This window comes from Gorilla gorilla, chromosome 7, assembly GCF_029281585.2.
Source record: "Gorilla gorilla gorilla isolate KB3781 chromosome 7, NHGRI_mGorGor1-v2.1_pri, whole genome shotgun sequence".
NCBI lineage: Eukaryota > Metazoa > Chordata > Mammalia > Primates > Hominidae > Gorilla > Gorilla gorilla.
This window is the reverse complement of record NC_073231.2, coordinates 14,231,481-14,257,654: the sequence shown is the minus strand read 5'-3', so window position 1 is coordinate 14,257,654 and position 26,174 is coordinate 14,231,481. Positions and strand designations below refer to the sequence as shown.

The following is a 26,174-nucleotide window of genomic DNA, read 5'->3' as shown; positions in this document are numbered from 1 at the left end:
AATAAATTTGTCTAAATTAGCAGCTTATAAATTCAGAAATACATTCTTGAGATATATGCCCATTTTTAAACACATGTTGATTAAAAATTAATATCTGGCTGAAAATAATGCCATATATGGAATTCCATAAACCCCATCCAGTGAAGAACAAGAAGGATGTAGGATTAGTGTAATTCTTTGTATCTACATTTAAGTTTTAGGGTTGTAGAGTTTCTCATTATTCTTGATCAGTACCCCCATCTCTCAGTATAACTTTTTTCCAAATACTGTGTTTGGCCAGGATTTTAACAACCTTTATGTGGTAGGTTGTTATTTGGAGATGCCTCAATATACCGTCTCTTTTATTATTCCTGCCCTTGTCTAGCCCCCTGCCACACTAACTCTGGGCTTAGCCTGGGACTGCTTTGAATAAAATAAGGCGCAAGGGATACTCTGTCCTTTTCAGGACATGCCCCTGAGTTGGCCTGGCAGCTGCTAGTTTCTTTTTTTGTAATTCTTCTTGGAACCCAGCTGCCATGTCATGAGGCAGCCCAAGCAGCCATGTGACGAGGTCCACATGAAGAACTGAGGCCCCTAGCCAACAGACCCACCTGAGTTCGTATGGAAGCTTCTTAATGATTCTAACTATTCACACGTCCCAGACAATTTAACCCCATCTGAGTTTCCGATCCATCCTTAGGGTGACATCAGCCATCCTAGCACCGTAGCTCATACCACATAGAGCTGAAGACCTGCCCAGGTAATTCACTGCTGTTGGGGTGGTTTGTTATGTAGTAATAGATAACTGAAATACCTGATTAAAAGAAAATATAACTCAATGCTTATTATCTATTGGGCAAGAAAGATTCCATCTTTTTTTCAGCTTTATTACTGAAAATGATTCGTTGATAGTTACCTGGAATAATAAGTGAGGATTTTAAAATATCTTCCCAAATATATTTACATCTTTAGATATGTTCAGTTCTTTTGAATTTATATCTTACAATTTAAGTATTTTCCCCCTTGGAATGCAAAAACATAATTTTATGTGCATCTTTTGGGGTCGTGGTATTGTGGGAAAAAGCAGGAACTTGAAGCTAGAAGATCTGATTTTAAGTTTCAGCTGTTATTAGCCATGTGTTCATGGCAAGTTTTATCGTATCTCTGAGTTCTCAATTTTTTTAGCCTAAAAAAATGAAGAATTTGGGCCATGTGAGCTCTAAAGTACCTTTCGACTCTAACATTTCAAGATTATAATATATTTTGTTACTTATTTTTCAGCAGAGTTAGTAGCAATTACCCATAATGCATAATTGAATTTCGTAAGTGACTGTATCCTCACACTGGATAGAACACTCATGGCATCTGCAATTAAGTTTATGTAGAGCCCTTTTCCCCTTTAAGAAAGAAAGTGTTAGCATTACCTGGGGGTACATATCTGGCTCTCTATGGCCTATAGTTACCTTTATCATCCTCCATTCTTGCCAAATCTTGGTAGATAAAAGGTCATACCAGTTTTAAATTTCCAACTTTTATGGATCCTAGCTCAGATGCTACTTGGGATTACAAGAAGGTCAAAATGCAGTAAGTCTGCATTGGGGAACACTTCAAATACTTTAGGTTTAATTATATATCTAATCAAATCACTTCTTCGGAGTACGTCTTGCTGAGCAATGCATATCTTACTGTAGTGCCAAAATCCCTTAGAGCAAGTTTTCTTGCCTACTTATGTTGGGATATATTGTGTAAAATCTTTATGCTTATGTATATTCATTTTGTACCAATAAGGACTTGAAAATGTCTTTTTTATTTTTCATTAGGGAATTGCTTCTATGAAAACAATCTCTATTTTGTCAAGCATGACATTTCTACTGGTAAGGGTAATTAGTACCAATGCCAAGTGCGCTGTTTTCTCTGTTGGAGAAATGAATTTTTAGTAGAAGGGGACCGACCACAGTGCTAAGAAGCAGCAAGATGATAAAACTTAGTTGTCCATTTACCTCTATTTAGCCACTCTCCTAGCTTTGAATTGTCCTACCTTCATATCCAGAAGCACAAGTTTCCTGCTGTTTTCCACTGTAGACTGCTCAAGGGACCGGAAGGGAGTTGGTACTAAATCCTTTGGCCGTGAGTGTGAGTCATTGTTAAAAATTTAGAAGCCAAATTACAAATATGACACTTCAGCATCTGTTTTTAAAATTGTTAGAATCGAAGTTTAAAGTGTTCTTTCTGCCTTTACAAGTAAGCCGAACTTTACATTAGTAGAGTGGATTACAACTACAGCAGTAGCTGGAAAAACACCCATGTCACAGAGTGGCAAAGGAAAAAGAGCAGGAAGAAACACACAAGATAGCTTCTGTGGTATTGCCGATGTCCCAGTTCTCCAACTGAATGGATGCTGGATGGTGTTTTAATATATGCTTTATAACTTACATGTTTCTATGGATTAAATATTACATGATAAAGATATTTTAAAATATCTCTGTAATGATTATGATTTGAGTACCCTTTGGATTGAACAGACTGTTCAGTTAATATCATTTGACAGTAGAGTATTCTACAAAAAGTTATTTAAGTAAAAGACTATATTGTGTAAAAAAAAGGCTTGTTTAGGTGCAAACAGAAGCCTGATTTCAGGAAATTCTTCTAGCCTGATGAGAAATGGCAAAAAGAAAGTGATGAGTTAATTATGGATTTAAGAATTCTGAAATTATCTGTAACTTCGAATTGGTATTATTAAAACAATTGTTTGGCCACAATATAAAACCAATGTAAACTATTTCTTAATTCATTGTATCCATTTCTAGTGTCTTAGTCAGCTAGGATTGCCATACCATTGACAGGGTAGCTTCAACAACAGAAATTTATTTCTCACAGTTCTAAAGGCTGGGAGGTCCAAGGTTTAGGTTCCAGCATGGTCAGATGGTCAGTTTCTGGTGAGCAAGTTTTTTTTCTTTTCTTTTCTTTTTTTCTTTTGAGACAGAGTCTTGCACTGTCGCCCAGGCTGGAGTGCAGTGGCATAATCTCAGCTCACTGCAAGCTCCACCTCCTGGGTTCTAGCGATTCTCCTGCCTCAGCCTCCTGAGTAGCTGAGATTACAGGTGCCCGCCACCACACCCAGCTAATTTTTTGTATTTTTAGTAGAGATGGGGTTTCACTATGTTGGTCAAGCTGGGCTGGAAGTCCTGACCTCAGGTGATCCACCCACCTCGGCCTCCCAAAGTACTGGGATTACAGGTGTGAGCCACTGTTCCCGGCCCAGCAAGTTTTTTCATGTCTGTACTTAGAAGGGCACTAATCTTATCATGAGGTTCCCACCCTTATGACCTCATCCAAACCATATTACCTCACAATGACCCTGTCTCCAAATGCTATCATATTGGGGGTTGGGGCTTCAACATAAATTTTAGGGGAATACTAAGCATTCAGTCAATAAACCTGGTTATTTTTTCTTTATCACTGCCTTTTTTTCCTTTTATTAAAGAGATTATCACTCAAGCTTGCTTCTCTGTCTCACACATATGCATATTAATCCATTCACTCATCTCATTCAGTTAAATTAGGATTGTATTATGAAAACAAATTTCTAGAAGTATCAAAAATCTTCATATTATTCTGCCTTTTAAAAGAATGTTTTCAGTGACTAATTTAAAGAAATGTTTTTCTCTACTAAGAATGCCATCAAGAGTAAAGCTTTAAGAAAGCACTGTAAATACTATGCATAATCACTTGAAATGCATATTTGGATAACTAAACTAGTAAATTTGGAAATAGACCAATTCTAAATATAAAATGTTTTATATTTTGATTTTATAAAAAAATGCTTTAATTTGTTAATAGTAACATAATACCCTACTTTTGAATATTATAAAAATGCTCCATAAAATAATCTACTTTCAGACAGTGTTCAATACCCATTAGAATTGGGAGAGAAGGCTGTGGGCAGGGAACAGAACTAGACGTCTCTGCTCCTGGCTGTTTTTGGCTGCCACATTCATTATACAAATGCAGAAACAACAAAGACTTTATCACTTAAGGAACTTTGAGGTGACAGCATATCTGCAGAATCCTAGAGCTCTTAGCCACATTAAAATCAGCTGAAGGAATTTGTCACTTTCCCAGTTTGCAGTTAAAATGACTATCTAGTGATCTAAGGTGGACCGATTCCCTCCTATGTAATTATTAAATGCCAATCAGTGCAAGTGGTTTCTTCTTTCAAGAAGACCTCTATCTGTTGTCCATTACTTAGAATCTTTGATGCTTAGATATGAAAACCTAAGATTGAAAATATTAGTTACAAAAAGGAATTTATGTGCAGTTTGGGTAGTGTGAAAATTTTTCTCCTTTCATGAAGTATGAAACATCAAGTTACTATCAGACCAAGAAACCTTTGATTTTTTTCTTTTCATAAAATCTACCAGCTATTTTTCATTCGATGATGAAAACCTAATGTTGCACCTTGAGAGTACTAAGCATTTTTGTTCACACAAACCTTGTGAGAGCATGCTAGAAACTGATTTTCACCACACGTTTTAATTCTTCTGCTGATTCTGAGGCTGAAAAAGAGAAACACAAATTGCTGGCCGCTGAAAAATCCCCCTGAAGATTCCACAATGATAATGTTACGTTAAAATTGAATTAAGTTGGCATTCAGAGCTTTATTCTCACAAATATTACCCTATGGATTTCTTGTTCAATCTTATCTGCTCTTCTCCCTTCCCTTCTCTTTCTCTTAATACATACATTTAAAATAAAGATAGTCCTTTATATTCTCACTTTAAAAATAAATTTTTGGCCAAGCATGGTGGCTCACGCCTGTAATCCCAGCACTTTGGGAGACCGAGGCGGGTGGATCATTTGAGTTCAGGAGTTTGAGACCAGCCTGGCCAACATGGTAAAACCCTGCTTCTACTAAAAATGTAAAAATTAGCTGGGTGGCAGGCACCTATAATCCTAGCTACACGGGAGGCTGAGGCAGGAGAATCATTTGAACCTGGGAATAAATGTAAGTAAGTAAATAAATAAATAATGTTTACTCTTTGTGGCAACTTGAATTACAGAAACCTTGTTTTATATTTCATAAATTCTTTAGCTGTTAAAATGCCTTCCTAAAGATGAGTACTTCCGTTACTTTGGAAGAACGTCCTTTCTGAGGCTATGAAATATCAATTGTTATTTTATCTCTGTTCATGTAATCTATCTAGGATTCATAGAATCTTATTTGGATGAGGACTTAATGGCAACTAGTTCAACCTCCCAATGCAGTGTTAGAACCTTCGCTATGATAGCTCTGACAGGTTCTGCTTAAGAGAGAGAGAGCTCGCTTGTTTAGATCAGACCATATTTGGATTTAGTGCTCAATTTAGGGTGTCACATTTTAAGAAGGGATATTGACCAACCAGAGTGTAACCAAGAAGGTAGTCAGAAAATTCTTCTCTAATAAGCAGTTGGAGTAACTGCAGGGGAGTTTAGTTCAAGAAGAGACCAAGTGACTGTCTGTTAGAGGTATCTAGAAAAATCCTGCACTGGGAAGGAGGCAGAATCAATTATTCTCTCCAATTTCAATATTGTTATTCTTTTTTGTCCTGCTATATTAAACTATTTTTAGGCAGCTTCTGTTATGAAGGAGTTCCACATTTCTGGGGCGCTTATCCAATGGAACAGTCACACTGTCATTATTGATAGAGTTTAATGTCTACTGACCTATGGATCAGAATGCTAAAGTTGTCAGAACCAAGGAGATCCCTGCCTGCCAAGAGTAATTCTTGCCCCTCAGCTATATTAGTCCGTTTCTGAACATCCTATCTAGAACCTGAGCCCCCACACAAAGGAAAATTAGAAATGCAGAATGAGAGTTTCTACGTCAGACTACCTGGATTTGACTCCTGACTCTGCTTTTAACTTGCCGTGTTAATCACCCTGTTCCTTAGTTCCCTCATTTGTTGTATGGAAGTAATAGTGTTTCTAGCTAAGGTAGTTGCTGTATAAACAAGTTAGTACATATAATGCACTTAGGAAAGTGCTTAGTACATAGAAAATGCCCAAATTTTAGCTGTTATTTTTAATAAAATATTTGTATTTAAAATTTTTTGTGTATTCGATGTCATTTTATTTTATTTAGTCATTGCTTATGTTTTCTATTTTCTACATCTTGCACTGGACACTGGCTTAGACTCAGTACAGATTGATCTTTTATCAAAGTCAAAATAATTCATTTGATATATAGAGAGCCACACTCCAGCTAATGAATTATTGTTGTTCATTTTACAGCATCTCAGATATAAAAAATTTGGTTGCATCCTACATGTCTTTTTTTTCTATCTTGTTCCTCCTGTCCCTTCCTCTGATTCTTGTTGTCCCCCCTACTTTTATTTTAGGTTCAGGAGTGGGTACATTTACAGGTTTGTTACTTGGGTAAATTGTGCGTTACTGAGGCTTGGTTTATGAATGATCCCATCACCAAGGTAGTGAGCATAATACCCAACGGGTAGCCATCCGGCCAACTCCCCTCTCAAGCAGTCCCCGGTGCCTGTTTTCCCATTGTTGTGTCCAGATGTATTCACTATTTAGCTCCCTCTTATAAGTGAGAACCTGTGGTGTTTGGTTTGTTGTTCCTGCATTAGTTCACTTAGGATAATGGCTTCCAGCTGCATCCATGTCGCTGTAAAGGTTCTGTGTCATTTTACCAGAAGACAACTTTGTGAGGAAGTCAGCACTGTTGTCACCCATCTCCCCCATTACAAAAACCGTGAATTAAAGACATTAATATGTTAAACAGCCTTAGGTTTTAGGAGTAGTATCATGCCATGATCCACTGTGATGGGACTATATCTGTGGTTAGATGCGTTTAGCTCTAAGAACGGTGCTTGAAAGAACTGCTGACCAAGAGGTCCAGGACCAGAGAGAAAGACTCGTAATGGGAGAGAAAACATACGGCTATTAGAGAATCTAGTCATGTCATCTGCAGAAGAGACAAATTAGAGGAGTCATACTTTTTGATAAAGAAGTGAATAAAATAGCTTTTTTCCTTTCGTCTCACCTCGTTAATCAATATTTATTTTCCACAAGGTTTCTCTTTTAAATTATCATTCTAGTGTTCCAAAAGTTAAGTAACTTCAATGAGAGTGCCTGATCTTCATTATGGTACTACTTAAAAATCCCTTTGAAAGACAGCAGTAGCAATGAAATATATTTATTTCCATGGACTCATGCCTATATCGATTCTCTAGCTGTTAATTTGTTTAGGGTTCTCATCTAAATATCAGTCTCTCAAAGAGCTACTAAGCTCTTTGCTTCTTAGTTTCTTAGCAGATTAATCATGTCTCTGTGCGTGATAGAAATTTAATAAAGCTAATTATGTGTTTATTATATTTTCCTAAGAATTCCATTTTAATGGCTAATGTAATCTTTTATTTTTAGAAGGGAAACTGATTGATCTTAACCAAATGATAGATTCAAATGAAATATGTTTTGATAAGACAGAGCAAAAGTAGAACATTACTAAATAATTATGGTACAGCCACACAATGGAAATACTGTACAGCTCTTACAAAGAATAAGACAGACAGATATGTACTAATATTAAGAGGAAAGAAGCTAATCATAGAAGAATATAATAACATTCCTATTTGTGTGGGAAAAAACAGCAACAAAAATAACTCAGAGAAAAAACAAATACATGTTCATATACATGGAAAAATATCTGAAATGATCATTATGCAACTGTAAATAGTGATTACATTTGGGAAGAGGGCTTGTTTGGCTGGAGGGAAAAAATAATAAACCTTTATATTATAGTATTTTCTCTACTGTTTGAATTTTTAGAGGGAATGTAGTAATTTTATAATTTAAAAAGGAGCTGTTGGGGAGAGGATGGTGAATAAATGTAAAGTAACTGATACTGAGACTGGTTAAACTGAGAAGATACATATACAATACTTTATTTGTGAAGCCAGACCTGGACACAGAAAGATGCAGGAAGTTAAAAAAAATTACAAGGATGATATGTAGAACACATGAGTTCAGAGAGGTAGTACTTAACAAAACTGCTTACAAAACTGATGGTACATTGAGCAATCTTACTACTAAAAGTAGAGTACAATATATCACCTGATAGCATAGGCACACGCACACACAATTTTCTCATTCTGGACAGATCCAGAAACAAAGAAACTGATTTACATTGCCTGGCTAAGGTAGGGTGACCAACCGTCTTAGTTTGCTGAGATCAGTGGGTTTCCTAGGATCAGGAAAGTACTGGGCAAATCAGGACAAGTCAGTCATGGTAATCTAGAAAGTCCCAAAGGAGTTGGTCTAGGCCAAACTGGTTCTTCATCTTACAGAAAAACAAAATACACTGTATGTCACAGTTTAGAGGGCTCTCTGAGGACTTACAGCTTCACAGTTGTGATTTTATTCTTCCTTAGGAAATGCATCGAACATCACACATGCTTGTATTGAAGTGTTAGTGTAAATTTGTCACACAAATTTAAATTCACCGTGTCAGATTATCCTTGTCCTCTCTTGACCTTTAGAAATGTAAATCAAAAGCTGACAATAACTCTCATTCATTCTTTTTTTTTAAAAATACCCTATTATATGTAAGGTGCTTTGTTAAGCCTTTAAAACATAAAATTAAGGAATGTTCTCTTTTCTCAGTGAACTCACAGTGAGTTAGGAGACAGATACATAAGTAAATAACTATTATTTTGGAACATGTGTAAGAGTAAAAGATCGTGGCAAGTGTTTTCAGGACCAGTCTTTTTTCTTTCAAAAAGTATTGTCCAGGCCCGGCATGGTGGCTCACACCTGTAATCCCAGCACTTTGGGAGGCCAAGGCAGGTGGATTACTTGAGGTCAGGAGTTCACGACCAGCCTGACCAACATGGTGAAACCCCGCCTCTACTAAAAATACAAAAATTAGCCGGGTGTGGTGGTGGGCACCTGTAGTCCCAGCTGCTTGGGAGGCTGAGGCAGGAGAATTGCTTGAACTTAGGAGGCGGAGGCTGCAGTGAGCCGAGATCACCCCACTGCGCTCCAGCCTGGGCAACAGAGCAAGACTCCGTCTCAAAAAAAAAAAAAAAGATATTGTCCAAAGACAGAACAAGAAGAAAAGAGGTAATTATATGGAACATTGGTATTTTGGAATCTCATTTAAAAATTTTGTTCAATAGTAATAATAGTCCTAAGAAATTAAAAATATTTATATTTTATGCTTTTAGATGAAAGGTGAGCTAGATGCTAGGCTATTCTGTCTAGATGGTAGTTATAACTTGAAAAACTTCCCCAGCATTATCAGAGCAAGGAAACCTTTTCTTATGTACCCAGCAGTCATTTGTGAGATAACAACATATATTTTATATTAAAATGTAAATGCTAAAATTCCATTTGGATTAAATATGTGATAATACATCTAGACATACTGATAGTTGTCATGATTTTATTGCTTAGTGGGGAAATCAAAAGATGTAGTCATTAAATTTTTGTATTCCAGGCACATAACAGTATATAGGTCTTCCAAAGCAGATAGCTACATTATGAATCCATAAGAACTTTTAATTCTAATATTAATCCTTAGGAAGATTTCACCTTCCATCATTGTTTGGATTTATTAAGAAGTTATGTATGAAATTAAATATTCATATTTTGTTACTAACTTAATTTTTTCAGAAGTTACTTTAATTCTCAATGGTTCTAGCTAACTGATAATTGTGGCATTTGAGTTGCATGAAGTGGAGTGGAGTGAAGAAAGGGGAGAGGAAAAGGTGAAGTTGGAAAGTTGTGGGGTGGGATGTAGTCAGGGAGATTGCTTATGGCCTTCTAGAACATTTTAAACACTTCAGTTTCTTCTTAGAGTGAGATGAAGACCCACTGGAAGATTTTGAGCACAAGATTTGTATACCTAACTTAGGTTTTAACAGGATTACTCTGCTGTCATGTTGTGTTACTCTAAGGGGATTATACTGGAAGCAAGGAGACCTAGTAGAAGGCTGTTGCCACCAGCCAGCTGAGAGAGGATACTGTCATCAAGTAGGTGACAGTAGATGTGGTCAGAAGTGATTGGATTCTGGATATATTTTGGAGGCATAGTCTCCAAGAGAAATAGTCTAATGGGTTGAGCATAGTGTGTGGGAAAAAGATGGGAATGAAGAAAGACTCCCAAAGTTTGTGGCCTGAGTAACTAAAAGGATGGAGTTGTCATTAACAGGAAATTCTGCAGCATATGTTTCAAGGGAAGCACTAGGGGGAGCTCCATTTTAGACAGGAGAAAAGCATGAGAAGTCTTACATATATCATGTAGTGATGTCACATAGGCAGTTGGATTATAGCATACGACTATATGTCATTTACTCCATATAGTAACCAGTAACCTCCAGAGTATGGAAGTTAGCAAAGAGGACTAAGTTGGAGATATAAATGGGGAGTTGTCAGTTCATGGGTGCTATTTAAAGCTACAAGACTGCATGAGCTCACCAAAGGAATGAGTTAGACAATGTAGAAAAGAGGTTTAAGGACAGACTTTTGGAGTACTCCAATGTCAAGAGAATGAAAACCAACCAGCAAGGACTGAGAAAGGGTAACCAGCTAGGGAGGAGGGAAATAAGGAGTGTGGTGAACTAGATGCCAAGGAAGAAAACATTTTAAGGAGGAAGAAGTGATCAGTGATACCAAATAATGCTAATAAGGTCAGATAAGATAAGGACTGATAAATGACCACTAAGAAATAACATGAGGAAGTTCTAGCTAGAGCAGTCAGGCAAGAAAAAGAAATAAAAGGCATCTGGATAGGGAAAAAAAACAAGTCAAACTACCTCTCTTCACTGACACTATGATTTTATTCTAAGTATAAAAAACCCTAAAGACACCACCAAAAGGCTGCTAGAACTGATAAACGATTTTAGCAAGGTTTCAGTATACAAAATCCATGTACAAAAATCAGTAGCATTTCTATACACCATTAGCATCCAGGCTGAGAGTCAAATCAAGAGCTCAATCCCATTTACAGTAGCCACAAATAAAATGAAATAGCTGGGGATATAGCTATCCCAGAGAGATGAAAGATCTCTACAAGGAAAACTATAAAACACTGCTGAAAGAAATCAGAGATGATACAAACAAATGGAAAAATATTCCATGCTCATGGATTGGAAGAATCAGTATCATTAAAGTGGCCATACTGCCCAGAGCAGTTTACAGGTTCAGTGCTATTCCTATCCAACAATCAACATCATTCTTCAAAAAATTAGAAAAAACTATTCTAAAAATCATATGGAACCAAAGAAGAGCCCAAGTAGCCAAAGCAATCCTAAGCAAAAAACAAAGCCAGAGGCATCACACTACCCAAATTCAAACTACACTGTCAGGCTACAATAAAGAAAACAGCATGGCACTGATACAAAAAACAGACACATAGACTGATGGAATGGAATAGAAAGCTCAGAAATTAAGCCACATACCTATAATCATCTGATCTTTGACAAGTCCAACGAAAACAATTAATGGGGAAAGGATTCCCTATGCAATAAATAGTGCTGGGATAGTTGCCTAGCCATATGCAGAAGAATGAAATGGGACCCTTACCTTTCCTCATATACAAAAGTTAACTCGATATGGATTAAGAATTTAATTATAAAACCTAAAACTATAAAAATTCTAGAGAAAAACCTAGGAAATACCATCCTCAGCATCAGCCTTAGCAGAGAATTTTTGGCTAAGTCTCCAAAAGCAGTTGTAATAAAAATAAAAACTGACAAGTGGGACCTAATTAAAGAGCTTATGCACAGCAAAAGAAACTACCGGCAGAGTAAATAGACAGTCTACAGAATGGGAGAAAATACTCATAAACTATGCATCTGACAAAGGTCTAATATCCAGGATCTATAAGGAACTTAATTCAAAGCAAAAACCAATCCCATCAAAAAGAAGGTAAAGGACATGAACAGACATTTTTCAAAATAAGACATACAAGCAGCCAACAAACATGAAAAAATGCTTATCATTACTAATCATCAGAGAAACACAAATCAAAACCACAATGAGATACTGTCTCACACCACTCAGAATGGCTGTTATTAAAAAGTCAAAAGACAATAGATACTGACAAATTTGCAGAGAAAAAGCAATGCTTATACACTGTGGAATGCAGTTTGGAAATTTCTCAACTTAAAACAGCGCTACCATTAGGCCCAGCAATCCCATTACTAGATCTGTACACAAAGGAAAATAGATTATCATACCAAAAAGATACATGAAGTTGTATGTTCATTGCCATGCCATTCACAATAGCGAAGACATGGAATCAACCTAGGTGCCTATCAGTGGTGGATTGGATAAAGAAAATGTGGTACATATACACCATGGAATACCACACAGCCCTGAAAAAGAATGAAATCATGCCCTTTGCAGCAATATGAATGGAGCCAGAGACCATTAACCTAAAAGAATTAATGTAGGAACAGAAAACTACATATCACATGTTCTCACTTATAAGTGGGATCTAAACATTGAGCACACTTGGACATAAACATGGGAACAGTAGACATTGCAGACTACTAGAGCGGGGCAGCACAGGTTCAAGAACAAACTACCTACTGGGTACCATGCTCACTACCTGACCACAGTATACCCATGTAACAAACCTGCACGTGGCCCCCTGTATCTAAAAGTTAAATTTTAAAATGAAAAAAAAAAAAAAGAAAAAGCTTAAGTATATAAGCAACTTAATAAGATGATGATAAATAATAACTATCATTTGTTGAGTTTTTCCAATGTGATAAATACCGTATTATGTACTTTGTACCGTTATCTTTAATCTGTAAAACATTCCTGTGTGATAGGGATTACACTTCCCACTTCACAGATGTTGGAAGCCCGGACGCAGAGACGTTAATAAATTAACGCAAATACCTAGTAAAATTTCCAAAGCCGGAATGCAAAACGAAGATTTAAAAGCCTTTATTCATTTTTGCATGTCATGCTTCCTGGACTTATGTTGAAGCCACAGCTTTGCAAAAGGCTTATCAGTTGTCACTATTTTAGCTATGCCTTACATGCATGGTTGTATAGGAAAAATTAAAACTACCTCAAATGCTTTATACTGCACCGCAAATCTATATGATAAAAGGCAAAGATAGACAAATGCAAGTTTGTTTTTTCTTATAGCCTGAATCCAAGAAGACATCTTTAATTTATAGGACTTCCTTAAGACCTTTTTTTCTGTTAACATTTTATGATATGAAGATATCAGTGATAAGATTTATCTCACAGCAGAATAATATTTAGATAGCTTTTGTATTTGCATCTGTTCCCTAATTTACTTTACATGTTTGTCTTTTAAAATGTTCCTAACAGAAACGTCTGTTTTTAGAATAAATCAGAGGTGTAGAAACTGGCAGTGATTGCTATGCTGTGTATGTGGATGTCCGAAATGTTTGATACTTGTGTTTACTAGTTTACAACCATCATCAAATTACCTAGCAACATGTGTATTTTAGAAATGGGGCTGCCTTATTTATCTAAAACAAACGATACTCTGTTCATTATCCTAGCAATTAGAAAATTACTTTTACCATTGCTTTGCCATTTGGCAGTTGAGATATAAATTTGGCACTGTGTGGTAACCATTCACTAGGTTTAGTCCTAGGGTATGTGATTTTTTGGCTTTGGATCAGGAGACAGCATTTGGTAAATAGCAGTTGTAAATTTCTTTTTTCCCAAAGTTTGAAAAACCTCAGGGCTTTTAGTGGCATGAGTTTGCGCAAATCATACTTTTTTTTCTCAATTTGTCTGTTCTTTTTCTCTTTGCAGTCTGCCATTTTCTCAAATTTATTGCATGCATTTTATTTATTTCTATGTGCCTTCTAGTGATGCTACATAAGTTGCAGGATTACCATTCACATGGGAATGATGGCTTGGAAAGTCTCACCCAGCTTGTTCTGCACTCACCCTTCCTGTGAATTCACCACTCTCATAGCTCAGCTACTCCTGCTTAGATGCTGCTGCCACTTTGCTGACAGCGTCATTATTTCTCTCTTGGATTAGTCCTGTACCCTTCTGCTCAGGCCTTCCTGCCATAGAGTTTGCTCTCTCTCTTCAACTTTATTCTCCACGTAGTAACTAAAGTGATCTTTCCAAGACTCTAATCTTAACTAATTTTCTGCTTCAAGTCTTTCAGTGATTTCTCATTATTCTTAGGCTCTCCCCAATCTCATACACTACACTTAGCCACTGAATTTTTCTTAAGTTTCTCAAATATACCTTGTCCACTGAATATTAACATGGATTCTTCACACAACCTGGAATAAAGTTTCTTATTCTTTTGCCTCAGTGATTCTGTTTATCCAAAGTCTCAGCTCAGAAAGCGTTTCTTCTGAGAATCTTCCCTGACCCCGTTTCCCTCTGCTTGCCTCTAGAGTGGTTTAGACCAGCATCCTCCAGCCTTCCGGGGTGTCCTGAACTCCCTTTCCATGGGATTTGTCCACATCCACAGCATTTATATTGTATTGCCTGCTTTCTCTAGTGACTTGACTCCTTAAAATGTAGACTTCTGTTTCCTCATCTTTTGTCCTTCTGAATAAAGAATTCATTTATATGCATTTCCTTTAGAGAATCACACTTGGTGTGATTTTGAGAAAGAAGAAGATCCATAAGCGCAAAATACTGATTTCGCTTTCCTTGTTTTCATTGCTATCCCTAGCACTTAACGTGGTGTCAGATACGTGGTAGAAATTCACATATTTTAGGTGAATGCTAGTGATGACCAGATTTTTGTTTTAGCCTTAACCTCTTCTGAATTCTAGTGCCATACGTGTAAGTCTCTCTCTCTGACATTACCACTGGGGTATCATCTAGGCACTTTAAATTCAGTAAACCCAGACCTCACATTATTTCCCTCTGGGCTCTCCTTTCCCTTCCACTCCCTTCTTTTTTTTTCTGTTGTTCTTCTGTCATTGGCATTTCCAACCTGGAAACTACTCTATCTCTCACTAGCTAGATCAGTCATTTCTCAGAGGCTATCAATTCTGCTTCCTAATAGTTTTTGAAAACTCACCCTTCAACTCCATTTTTTCACCGACTTCCTGTCACTTTCTACCTTAATTACAGAGCCTGCTAATTTATTTGAGTTATATAAATTTCAGTAGTTTAAAAACTAAATATATTACTGTTTTCAAAGCATTGTAAATCTTACAATGAAATGATTTTTTAAAATCTGAAAACTAGTTAAATTTTTCTTATGTTTTGCCCCTTTTTTTTTTTTTGAGACGGAGTCTCGCTTTGTCGCCCAGGCTGGAGTGCATTGGCCCCATCTCTGCTCACTGCAAGCTCCGCCTCCTGTGTTCATGTTCTCCTGCCTCAGCCTCCCAAGTAGCTGGGACTACAGGTGCCCGCCACCACACCTGGCTAATTTTTTATATTTTTAGTAGAGACACACAGGGTTTCATCGTGTTAGCCAGGATGGTCTCGATCTCCTGACTTCGTGATCTGCCCGCCTCGGCCTCCCAAAGTGCTGGGATTACAGGCGTGAGCCACCATGCCCGGCCTGCCCTTTTAAATAAACTGTAGGTTTTCATATGCATTCCTTCATTTGAGAACTTTTGTTCATTTTCAGGAATAAGAAATAAAAGTTACTGAATGAACTTTATACAAAGAAAGTTGTGTAAAAGATAATATGAAAATGGAGCATCTTTTTATTCATAAGCAAGAAAGATGTGACCCTTTTTATGTAATATTAAATATTAGCTATGTGCTATACCAGCTTGCTGACTTACTGACCAGTCCTCCAAAGCAGTCCTTGTCTGTGGAGGAAGTTTTCAAACTGCAATGTAAAGTCCAGTTCAGTCATGAAAGAATCCAAGATAGAATAAGAGGGACTAGATTTACCTTGCTTCCTGAAACTCTGAGAAAAATAGACAAAATATATGAAACAGTGGTTTTCAGACATTGAGCATCAGGCAGTACGTGGTAATTATCCCTGAGAGAGGGTAACAACTCCAACTTACCGCCTCCAAAGAATTTCCAGGCCTTAACACAAGGAGGGGAAAACCAGGAGGAACCCGATGGTCTCCCTGAGTTGAGGAGATGAAATTGGGAGTTTGGGGAGACTAAGGTGGAAGGAGTTAGCAAGGCAGTGGGCCAGGAAAGGGAGGTACACACAGGGGCCCCTTACAGTGTTCAGATAAGTACTGAGTAACACATGGGTGCGGAAACTGCTTGAGGCTAGTAAAAGAACCACACAGAAAGATTACAGGTAACAAGCCTAGGAACTCACACAGAGTCTGTAATAGTTTCTGTTGCCACCAGCCGGAGTAAAAAGCCCTCGTAATTCACTGGGTGTCATCAAAGGACAATGCCTCAGTAGTAGGGGAAAATCTGTCCTACACTAAAGGCTGCTCTGGCCCTGCCTACCAAAGCCTAGAAGCAAGCTTTGAAATTAACCTAATATTTGTGTAATTGAAGTCCCTAGTGGGAATAATTCCCTAGTGAGAGTAATAGGAGAGGGAGCAGAAAAAATATTTGATGAAATCATAGCTAAAAATTTTCCAAATTTAGTGAAAACTATATAGGTCTAAGAAGCACTGCAAGCTCCAGTTGTGGGCATGCATGCGTGTGCGTGCACACACACACACATACACACACGAAGAAAACTATACCAAGGCACATCATAATCAAATTGCTTTAAGTCAGTGAAATATTAATGTAGACGAAATATTAGCATATCCAGAGGGGAAAAAACACATGTACAAAGGAACAAAGATAAGGGTAACAGATTTCTAGTCTTGAAACAAAGCAAGACAGAGGACAGTGGTATAACATTCTTAAAATATTAAAGGAAGGAAAAAAGTTAACTAAACTTCATTATCCAGCAGAAGTATTCTTCTAAAATGAGAGTGAAGAGTCCTGAAAGTAAGTTGATACTCCCTGACAGTATCATTTGCAGTAGCATTTGACATGGATCTCAAAGCAGAAACTTAGCTGGACATGTTTGATGATAAAAAATTTTAGTTGCCTATTTTTACATGGCATTTTACATTTTAAAAAAGCACAGTGGCTCACGCCTGTAATCCCATCACTTTGGGAGGTGGGGCGGTGGATCACTTGAGGTCAGGAGTTCCAGACAAGTCTGGCCAACATGGTGAAACCCCAGCTCAAGTAAAAATACAACAATTAGCTGGGTATGGTGGTGCGTGCCTGTAATCCCAAATACTCGGGAGGCTGAGACAGGAGAATCACTTGAACCCGGGAGGCGGAGGTGGCAGTGAGCCAAGATCAAGCCACTGCACTCCAGCCTGGGCAACAGAGTGAGATTCCATCCAAAAAACAAAGAAACAAAAATGTGTTTCTATATGGGAGAAAACTTTACAGTAGTTTTCCCTTATCCTCGGGAGATAACGTTTCAGGAGCCCAGTAGATGCCTGAAGCCTCGGATAGTACCAAACCCTATATATGGTTTTTTGATCTCATAACTGAGATGGCTACTTAATATGTAGCATCTTCAGTGTGGATATGCTGGAGGAAGGGATGATTCCCATCCAAGGTGGCACAAAGTGGGCAGATTTCATCAGGCTACTTAGAATAGTGCTCAGCTTAAAACTTATGAATTGTTTGTTTCTGGAATTCCACACGTAATATTTTCAGACTAAAATTAACCACAGGTAAGTGAAATTGTACTGTATTTTCACTGGTTTTTCAGATAGCGAGGATGAGTGATTTTCTCTCAATTTTATACATGAAGAAGCTGAGACACACGAGTAGCATGACTTCCACTGGGTTGCATAATAAGATCCAGGAATGTAGTCAGGTTTCCTGACTTCCTGTTCAGGACTCTTCTAATCTGAATGGTCTCCTCGTTGATAGCTGTGCATTGCTCAAAATATTTTCTAAACTTAGAGACTGACAGAATATGTAAAATGTATGAAATATCTCAAAAGCAATAATAGTACAGTGTTTAGTACTTCTTTTGTATCTTCACATCTGGAATAGGTGAAGCAAATAAATTAAAAATCTTATTAAATCCCAAGACCCCAAATAGAAGACAGGAAAAATGAAAGGGAATGCATTAAAGTATATTAAAGCCTGTATGAAAAACCCGTTATTATGGTATTTAAACTTTAAATTAGCAAAGGTGGAAAATTGCTATGGTTGCAGAGAAGTTTTTAATTAAAGTTAAGTTATTTCTGATTCTTAAAAGGTGAGAAGTTTGATTATTTTAATTACCATACTAAATTTTAGCAGAGAACCTTCTAATAACTTGACTCAAATTACAATGTGGCAGAAATTAGCTGGGAAGAAACTGTATTCCTCTCTTGTCTTTATACTGTGTATGTGGTACATAAAATGGAAGAATTAAATGCTACCTTGGTATACATCATTGCACCCAGTGTAGCAAATTAGTTTTGACCATTACTAGCAGCCGTACAGAATGAATAAGGCCCATTGTCCTTTTTGTTTCCATTAAAGTTTGTTCAAATTGTTCTTTAGGGATGTTTTTCAATCTTTCCTATTAAAGAAATTTTGAGAGCTAGATCTTTAGATAAAGTTTTATGGTAGAATTGGGATTTAAAGGTTAGAACTTGAAAGGAGGACAGGATTTAAGTAGGATAAGGAAGAATGTTTCCAATTATAGGAAACGTGAGCCCTGGCGTGTCTTCTCAGAACGGTGAGAATGTTTCATGTTGGAAAGAAATAGGAAATCATGTAGAATAGGTAGGGTAAGGTTTGATTACTGATGGCCTTAAAAAAACAAGTAAGTGAAATAGGTGGATGGCACTAACGTTAGTATTGACTCCTGAGGGCAGTAAATTATCTCTCATTAAGTTATGAAATGTGAATTTTTGACATTTCAGCGCAGTATTTTTGTGTCAACTTTCATTGTGTTTAAATCTGAAATGGCAAAGCAAGGATTTTGTTTGTTTGTTTGTTTGTTTTTACCTGAAAAGGGGATGTTTTTCTTTTCTAGTCGACTCCTTTACATCTAGCAGCGGGCTACAACAGAGTTCGAATAGTTCAGCTTCTTCTTCAGCATGGTGCTGATGTTCATGCAAAAGACAAAGGGTAGGTCTATCAGTTTACTTCCTGTCAGTGCTTTGTTTTTGTCTGATACTCTAAACTTTTAAAACACTAGACAAAGTCATATGTCCCATTTGTTACGGTTTATATAACGTTTTAAGAATGTTCACAACTCTGATTTGAGGCTTTATTTTCATGTACCTACTTAATTAAGGATACTTCTCATAATAATTTCCCAAATCAATTTAATTTTATCACCGTTCTGTTACTTGCAGTTGAAATTGTGTCTCAGTTGCAGTTACGGTTTTTCAACTCTTAAATTGCATTTTAGAAAAATAAAACAAATTGAAAATTATGAAAATCCATTAGCATAGCTATCAGATTCAACAGATAGTAAAGGATCATCCTTTATTGATAAACCAAAATCATAAGTATACAATACCAAATTTTTTTTCTGATGAAATCTTGGACATCTAAACTGAGAAAACCTAGAAGGTTGATGTGAGGGGATATGGGTGGTAACTAAAAAAGCAGTTATGTCATTTATTTTACCAATAGGTCATTTTTGAAAACTTTGTGTCAGTTTCCTGTAAAGTCTCCAGAGATATACGATCATTGGGTTTGCTATCGTATGTGGTGGACTAACGTTTCTCATTGTCCCACTTTAAGATCTGAAAGATAATTAACCCTACTACCCAGGTAAGGTAGATTATGTTACAGTCTTGTGACTGACAGCATAAAGAAGAGATGCCCTAGAGGAGAGTTTCTTTCACTTTGCCCCTCCCCAAGTCAAGAAACATAAAAATGAACTCAATACTTGAGACACTTATCAGAAGAATTCTTCCATTTCCAATCTGCTTTTTCTGGTGCTGTTCTCTTGCCTGCACCAGGTTTTGTGCCATATGTGAATGGTGTCCCAGTAGTATAGGGGCATAAATGCCTCATTCTCTTGTACATCTCTATTTCCTTGTGCATGTCGGAAAACAGATGGGTGTACAATAGGTGAGTCATCAAGAGATGTACACCACAAATAAAGGGTTTTTTTGGTTTATTTAGAATACTTTGATATGCAAGTTATAATAGTTTGGATATTTGATTATTTTGCTAGAAATTACCATAAAAGTGAATTAAAATGGTGGAATATTTCAGTTCACTACCAATTAACATTTATTTCCTGTAAATACTTAATATATAATGCATGCATTTGTCAATTAGCATATGATCTTCCTTTCGCCAAAATGTTCTTCTGTTTGGTATTTTTTTCATTATCTTCAAGGATTATATACAAAAAACAAGATAAATACAAAAGGTGTGAACATAAGCTATGCTTTGAATTCTTTTATTATTTTATTAAATACTTTTAAATAGTTTAAAATAATTGTATTGGGATTTATTGGATTTTATTTCTTAGTACGTCATGGATAAATAAGTTGTTTGAAATTTAAGTATTTTAATTTGCCTCTTTTCATTTAGTGGACTTGTGCCTCTTCATAATGCATGTTCATATGGACATTATGAAGTCACAGAACTGCTACTAAAGGTAAGAGAAATTCAGAATATTGAGCATCATTTACTTTTTTTTTTTTCTTTACCTTGTCATGACTTTCCATACTTTTGGCCTCATGAAAGTTTGTTTAGTTTTTTGGGGTTTTTTGTTTGTTTGTTTTGAGACAGGGTCTTGCCCTGTCACCCAGGCTGGAGTGCAGTGGCACATTCACAGCTCACTGCAGCCTCAACCTCCCAAGTTCAAGTGATCCTCCCCCTCAGCCTCCCCAGTAGCTGGGATTACAGGGGTGTGCCACCACGCACAGCTAATTTTTATGTTTTTTGTAGAGACGAGGTTTTGCCATGTTGCCCAGTCTTGTTTTTTTAGATTTTAAGAGAATAAAATACGTTTGTAAACATATTACCATTGCCTTAAAATTTTTAAAACATTGAATTTAATTTCATCTGTTTTTGAAAGGTGATATTAAAGAAATTAAAACACTTACTTGAAAAAGTTACAACTGAAATTTACAAAGAAATAAATGTCTTTTGAGTTTTATTTGATCCAGCAAAATGATTACTGACCTAAAATGTTTTTTTCTCAATTCAGCATGGAGCTTGTGTTAATGCCATGGATCTCTGGCAGTTTACTCCACTGCACGAGGCTGCTTCCAAGAACCGTGTAGAAGTCTGCTCTTTGTTACTTAGCCATGGCGCTGATCCTACATTAGTCAACTGCCATGGCAAAAGTGCTGTGGATATGGCTCCAACTCCGGAGCTTAGGGAGAGATTGACTTGTACGTATTTATATCCTGAAATCATTATCGCATAAATTGGAATATTTAATTTCTGTTGAGTTTTATCTACCTTAAATAATAACCTTCCATTCTTACAAGCACACTAATTCATAATCCTCATTTCTAATTGTATACTTTTCTTCATGAATTCCATGGGAATATTATATACAGACACTTTTTGTATATATTGTATTTATTCGAGCCTAGTTTTAATTCGTATGTTGAAGCTCCTTTTTTGGTTTTTTGAAGGCTAATGAGGATGAGTCAATCAGCATCCATTTCTTGGATACTTGCAATGTGGCAGGCACTAGAAATATAGCAGTGTACAAACCATTAAAAAGCTCTGAGCTTCTGGGGCTTACATTCTTGTGCTATTGATAGTGATAGGTATCTAGCATTATTGAACCCTCTTATGGGGTTACATTCTTGTGCCATTGATAGTAATAGGTATCTAGCATTATTGAACCCTCACCATTTCCCGAGCCCTGCAAGGTTGCACAATCATATTTTTATTTGTCATGTGTGTTATGACCCAAGTATAATCACTTTCCCATATTTAAGTGAGATTTTAAAAATAATTTGGTTGAGGTCATCTTCTGAATATATTACCAATATATACATGCAAATGTTTTTTAAATAAACTTTTGGTTTTAGCATAGTTTAAGATATAAGAATATTGGATTCTCATTCATGAATTAATTTAGATACAGCTTTTCAAAAAATCTCTCACCTGGTTATGAAAATAATAAGCTATTAATTGTTCTTTGAAAAATTTTCAAGCTCTGCATTTCTCCCATATTTTAGTCCTTTCCTTTTCTGTGTCAAGACCTAATCACCATTAATATTTTGGTAAATATTTCTGTAAAGGTTTTCTATACCATTACTTATGGTGTACTTATGGTGGCAATAGTAGTAGCAAGAGTAGTGACAATACCAAAAAAAATGCATCAGCCTGTCCTTTCTTTTTTGAATTTTCATGTACCACTGTATACTTTCATGTCAGTGTGTGTAGACCTATCTCTTGTTTAAGAGCTAGAAAGTGTTACAGCATATGTGCTCACAAATTATTTAACTGGTTTCCTTTTGGTGGACATTTAGGTTTCCTGTTTCAAAATTTTGCTGCAATAAGTATCTTTATAGGTGTATCTTTATGACTCTCAGAGTGTGAAACAGTCTTATTTCAGAGCATACATACTTCACAGTTTTTCATTAATCTACATCCTCATCTTTTGCATTTTTATCATCATATTGTCACATTGCTGCTGTTGCTAAAATAGAGAAATTCATAAAATAATAATATTCCTACTTATTTATAATCATGCTGAAGATTTTTATACATTTTAAATCTTTTTTTATGTCAACCATATTGTTTCATTGACAGATGAATTTAAAGGTCATTCTTTACTACAAGCAGCCAGAGAAGCAGACTTAGCTAAAGTTAAAAAAACACTCGCTCTGGAAATCATTAATTTCAAACAACCACAGTCTCATGAAACAGCACTGGTAAGATTTTATTGTTAATCTATTCCCTGGGTCTATAATAATAACGTAAGCACAAAATATGATTTTCATTTCAGAAACCTTAAAGTAACTTTAGTATCTGAAATGCCAGGAATTTGCATTTTGATTTTGGTTGCATTGATTTTTAAACTTAGTTTGGGGGATGATTCTTTTCATGGGTGAGAGAATTGACATCTGCACAACCTCAATTTGGAAATTATTTTACCTTTGTCTTCCCCACCTCATTATAACAAATCCACTTTTGTGGCCAGTGCTTTCATAAACTACAAGATATGATTTTTCAATAGAATTTTTTTCTTATGTTTGCTAGATAAATACTAGATTTCCTTCTGTAGAAGATTAAAGTATATTTTTAGATATTTGCATTATCTTTTTGAGCAATTGTATTCAAAGAACTGATTATATTCATGGTAGAAAAATGGCAAGATCATGAATTTTTTGTTTGATACTATACAAATTATTCTTAAAACTATCCACGTTTTTTTCTTCAAATGCACTTTCAGAAAGATTTATTTATTTTCTTTGTCATTGACACATTAAGGCTCAGCTAGAGAGTGGTTAGTGATCGCTCCTAAATTCAGAATTTAAGCATATGTGATGCCTGCATCACAGACCTTAAGTATACCTAATTAATATTCTTACGTATATTTGACACAAAAGATCAAACCTTTGTCAGTATCTGCATAAAACAACATTAAAGGATTGACCAAACTGAAATAGGCTAACTATATATACACTTAAATACATGTCTCTCAAACTAGGGTTGAGATAGATTCAAGCTACACAGTGTTATGCTAGGAGATATTCATAGCCACAGAATAAACCTGACCCACTTCTTTGGAGTTTTCATTTTATTTAGTTGAAAGTAGTTTTTTATTTTTAAATTTTAATATGAATATTAAAATGAAGTAGAATAAAAAAGTTGTATAAATATTATGTTAAAACCTAAAATTTCTGAGAATATTTTTCTCTAAACTGCTTCAGTTATATCATTTTCTTGCTTATCCTTGGGCATATAAACGTCTCCTGTAGTGCTGGGAGTACCTCTGTAGAAGAGCTTAGAAATACTGACTTGTGTGGCTGATGGCCTAATGAAAGATTGAGTAACGTAGTTATAGATTTCTGTAGCTTTGCAGAGGCATACGTATTATGATGCTCTCCATGGAATATATAGTGAATATTTATTGATTGGCTAAGCCAAAAGAAATAAGATCTCTCTTAATGTTTAAGAGCATAATTTCACCTTGGTTTAAACGCTTACGTTTTGTATTTCCACTATACGTAGAAGGAATATGGATCATCTCTGTGATATAAAACATATACATATGTTCTGATACTCTGAGATAACAATGTTTTAAATGGTCAGCAGATACTGTTCAATTCCAAGAGCTACTGTACCTATGGAAGTGTATTTTATTAACTTGGTTTTGTTTACTTTATAGCACTGTGCTGTGGCCTCTCTGCATCCCAAACGTAAACAAGTGACAGAATTGTTACTTAGAAAAGGAGCAAATGTTAATGAAAAAAATAAAGAGTAAGTATAATTGCAGAAAGAGTTGTTCAGTTCCTAAAGAGGAAATGCAATAAAAGAGAGTCAATTACCTTTTCTTTCTTTCTTTCCTCTTTTCTGTAGTTTCATGACTCCCCTGCATGTTGCAGCCGAAAGAGCCCATAATGATGTCATGGAAGTTCTGCATAAGCATGGCGCCAAGGTGAGGCACACACCTGAGCAGAGTGCCAGACTCAGCACTGAGCAGCCAGCTGCTCTTAACACTGCTTCTCTCTCTCCGATTTTTCTGAAGAAACTAATTTTATAAAGGACTATTAGTTCGTACTTAAATTCATAGATTCTCCTATAAAGCTGATTTAGATCTTGTTTCTAATAAAAATAATTACCCGTGTTTCTTGATCCTTTAATGTCACCCTTCTGTAAAGCAACAAAATATAGCTATAGTCATTTGAAATAGATTTCATCTTTACATTATTTTCAGTTAATACTATATGGATATATTTTGATAGTGTCCATTTGAATAATAGTTTATCAGAAAATAAATTAAGTTAAATGATAGCATCAGAATAGCTCTACTTATTCTAAAAAACATTTGTGGCCAGGCACAGTGGCTCACGCCTGTAATCCCAGCACTTTGGGAGGCCGAGGCGGGTGGATCACGAGGTCAGGAGATGGAGACCATCCTGGCCAAGACGGTGAAACCCCATCTCTACTAAAAATACAAAAAATTAGCCAGGCGTGGTGGCGGGTGCCTGTAGTCCCAGCTACCCAGGAGGCTGAGGCAGGAGAATGGCATGAACCTGGGAGGCGAAGCTTGCAGTGAGCTGAGATTGCACCACTGCACTCCAGCCTGGGCGACAGAGTGAGAATCTGTCTCAAAAAAAATAAAATAAAATAATTGCATGCCTTCAGATTTGTAATAATTTTCTCAACCTCTACACTAAAGAAATATGATATATTTAATAATTTTTATTGGCATTTTCTGAATGGTGTAGTCTGAAACTTTGTCAAGCACTTAAGAGAGGAAAGAAGCAAACTGGTTGTGTTTTAGAGGTGACTTGAAATTGTAGATTTTTTCATTCTCAAGAATGTATATTTCAAAGCAGTTGTCTCCAAAGTAGGGTATAGACTCCCTATGGAGCATACAAGATGCCCTGTTGGAAAAATCCTAGCATTTCAATTTATAATACTTTTATTTAAGAATAAGGAAATTCAGATTTACCAATATTGAATACAAAGATGATGCCAGCACTCTCACTAGGTCCATGTGTCAGCCAGTCTGACTCGTGATGTCAAGGTTTCCTGAGGTAAGAGTGGGACTTGTTAGTATCGAGGGATTGACAGTGGCAAACTCACTCATTTGTTCCCTTTCAGCATATTTTGGCATAGTGGACTTTACATGTGTCCAAATGAGTTGAATTTATGGATATTATCCTAAATGGTAGAACTTTTATAAATATCATACTTGATCAGAGGAGTGACCCTGACAAGGGACACAGGGAGTGACCCTGACATGCTTTTATAGCATAAAAAGGTGGTCTGGTTATTTTGTGAAGTAGTATTTTAAGGTGTTGTCATAGTTGTGCTCTTTTTAATGAAAATAAAAGGGTTCAAAATTTGCTAATAGTTCTCTGAGGACAAATGACCATGACTTGCATGTAGATACCCTTTAAAAAGGAAACGTAATCAGATCCTTAAAGGTAAAAGTTACACACTTTAGGTAAATGATAAAGTAACTGCTTTTTTAAAAGAAACTTTAAAAAATGAAGAGAACGTTTTGAACATAGATTTTCAGAAAATGTTCACTTTTCTGTGATTTTGCTGAAAAGTGATATAAATGAATCACGCAGCCGTCATATCTACATAATTTAAACACA

At 36.2% G+C, this 26,174-nt stretch overlaps 1 protein-coding gene across 3 annotated transcripts in view; it reads left to right on the top strand.

Moving 5' to 3' along the window:
• Positions 1-26,174, top strand: part of TNKS (tankyrase) — a 217,022-nt gene that overhangs the window by 123,610 nt on the left and 67,238 nt on the right. For all 3 annotated transcript variants that reach the window (XM_055349107.2, XM_055349105.2, XM_055349106.2), the window contains exons 6-11: positions 18,935-19,029; positions 20,458-20,524; positions 21,080-21,266; positions 22,648-22,769; positions 24,230-24,321; positions 24,421-24,499. In XM_055349107.2, coding sequence (XP_055205082.2) covers positions 18,935-19,029; positions 20,458-20,524; positions 21,080-21,266; positions 22,648-22,769; positions 24,230-24,321; positions 24,421-24,499 — 642 coding nt within the window. The remainder of the gene's footprint in view (positions 1-18,934; positions 19,030-20,457; positions 20,525-21,079; positions 21,267-22,647; positions 22,770-24,229; positions 24,322-24,420; positions 24,500-26,174) is intronic.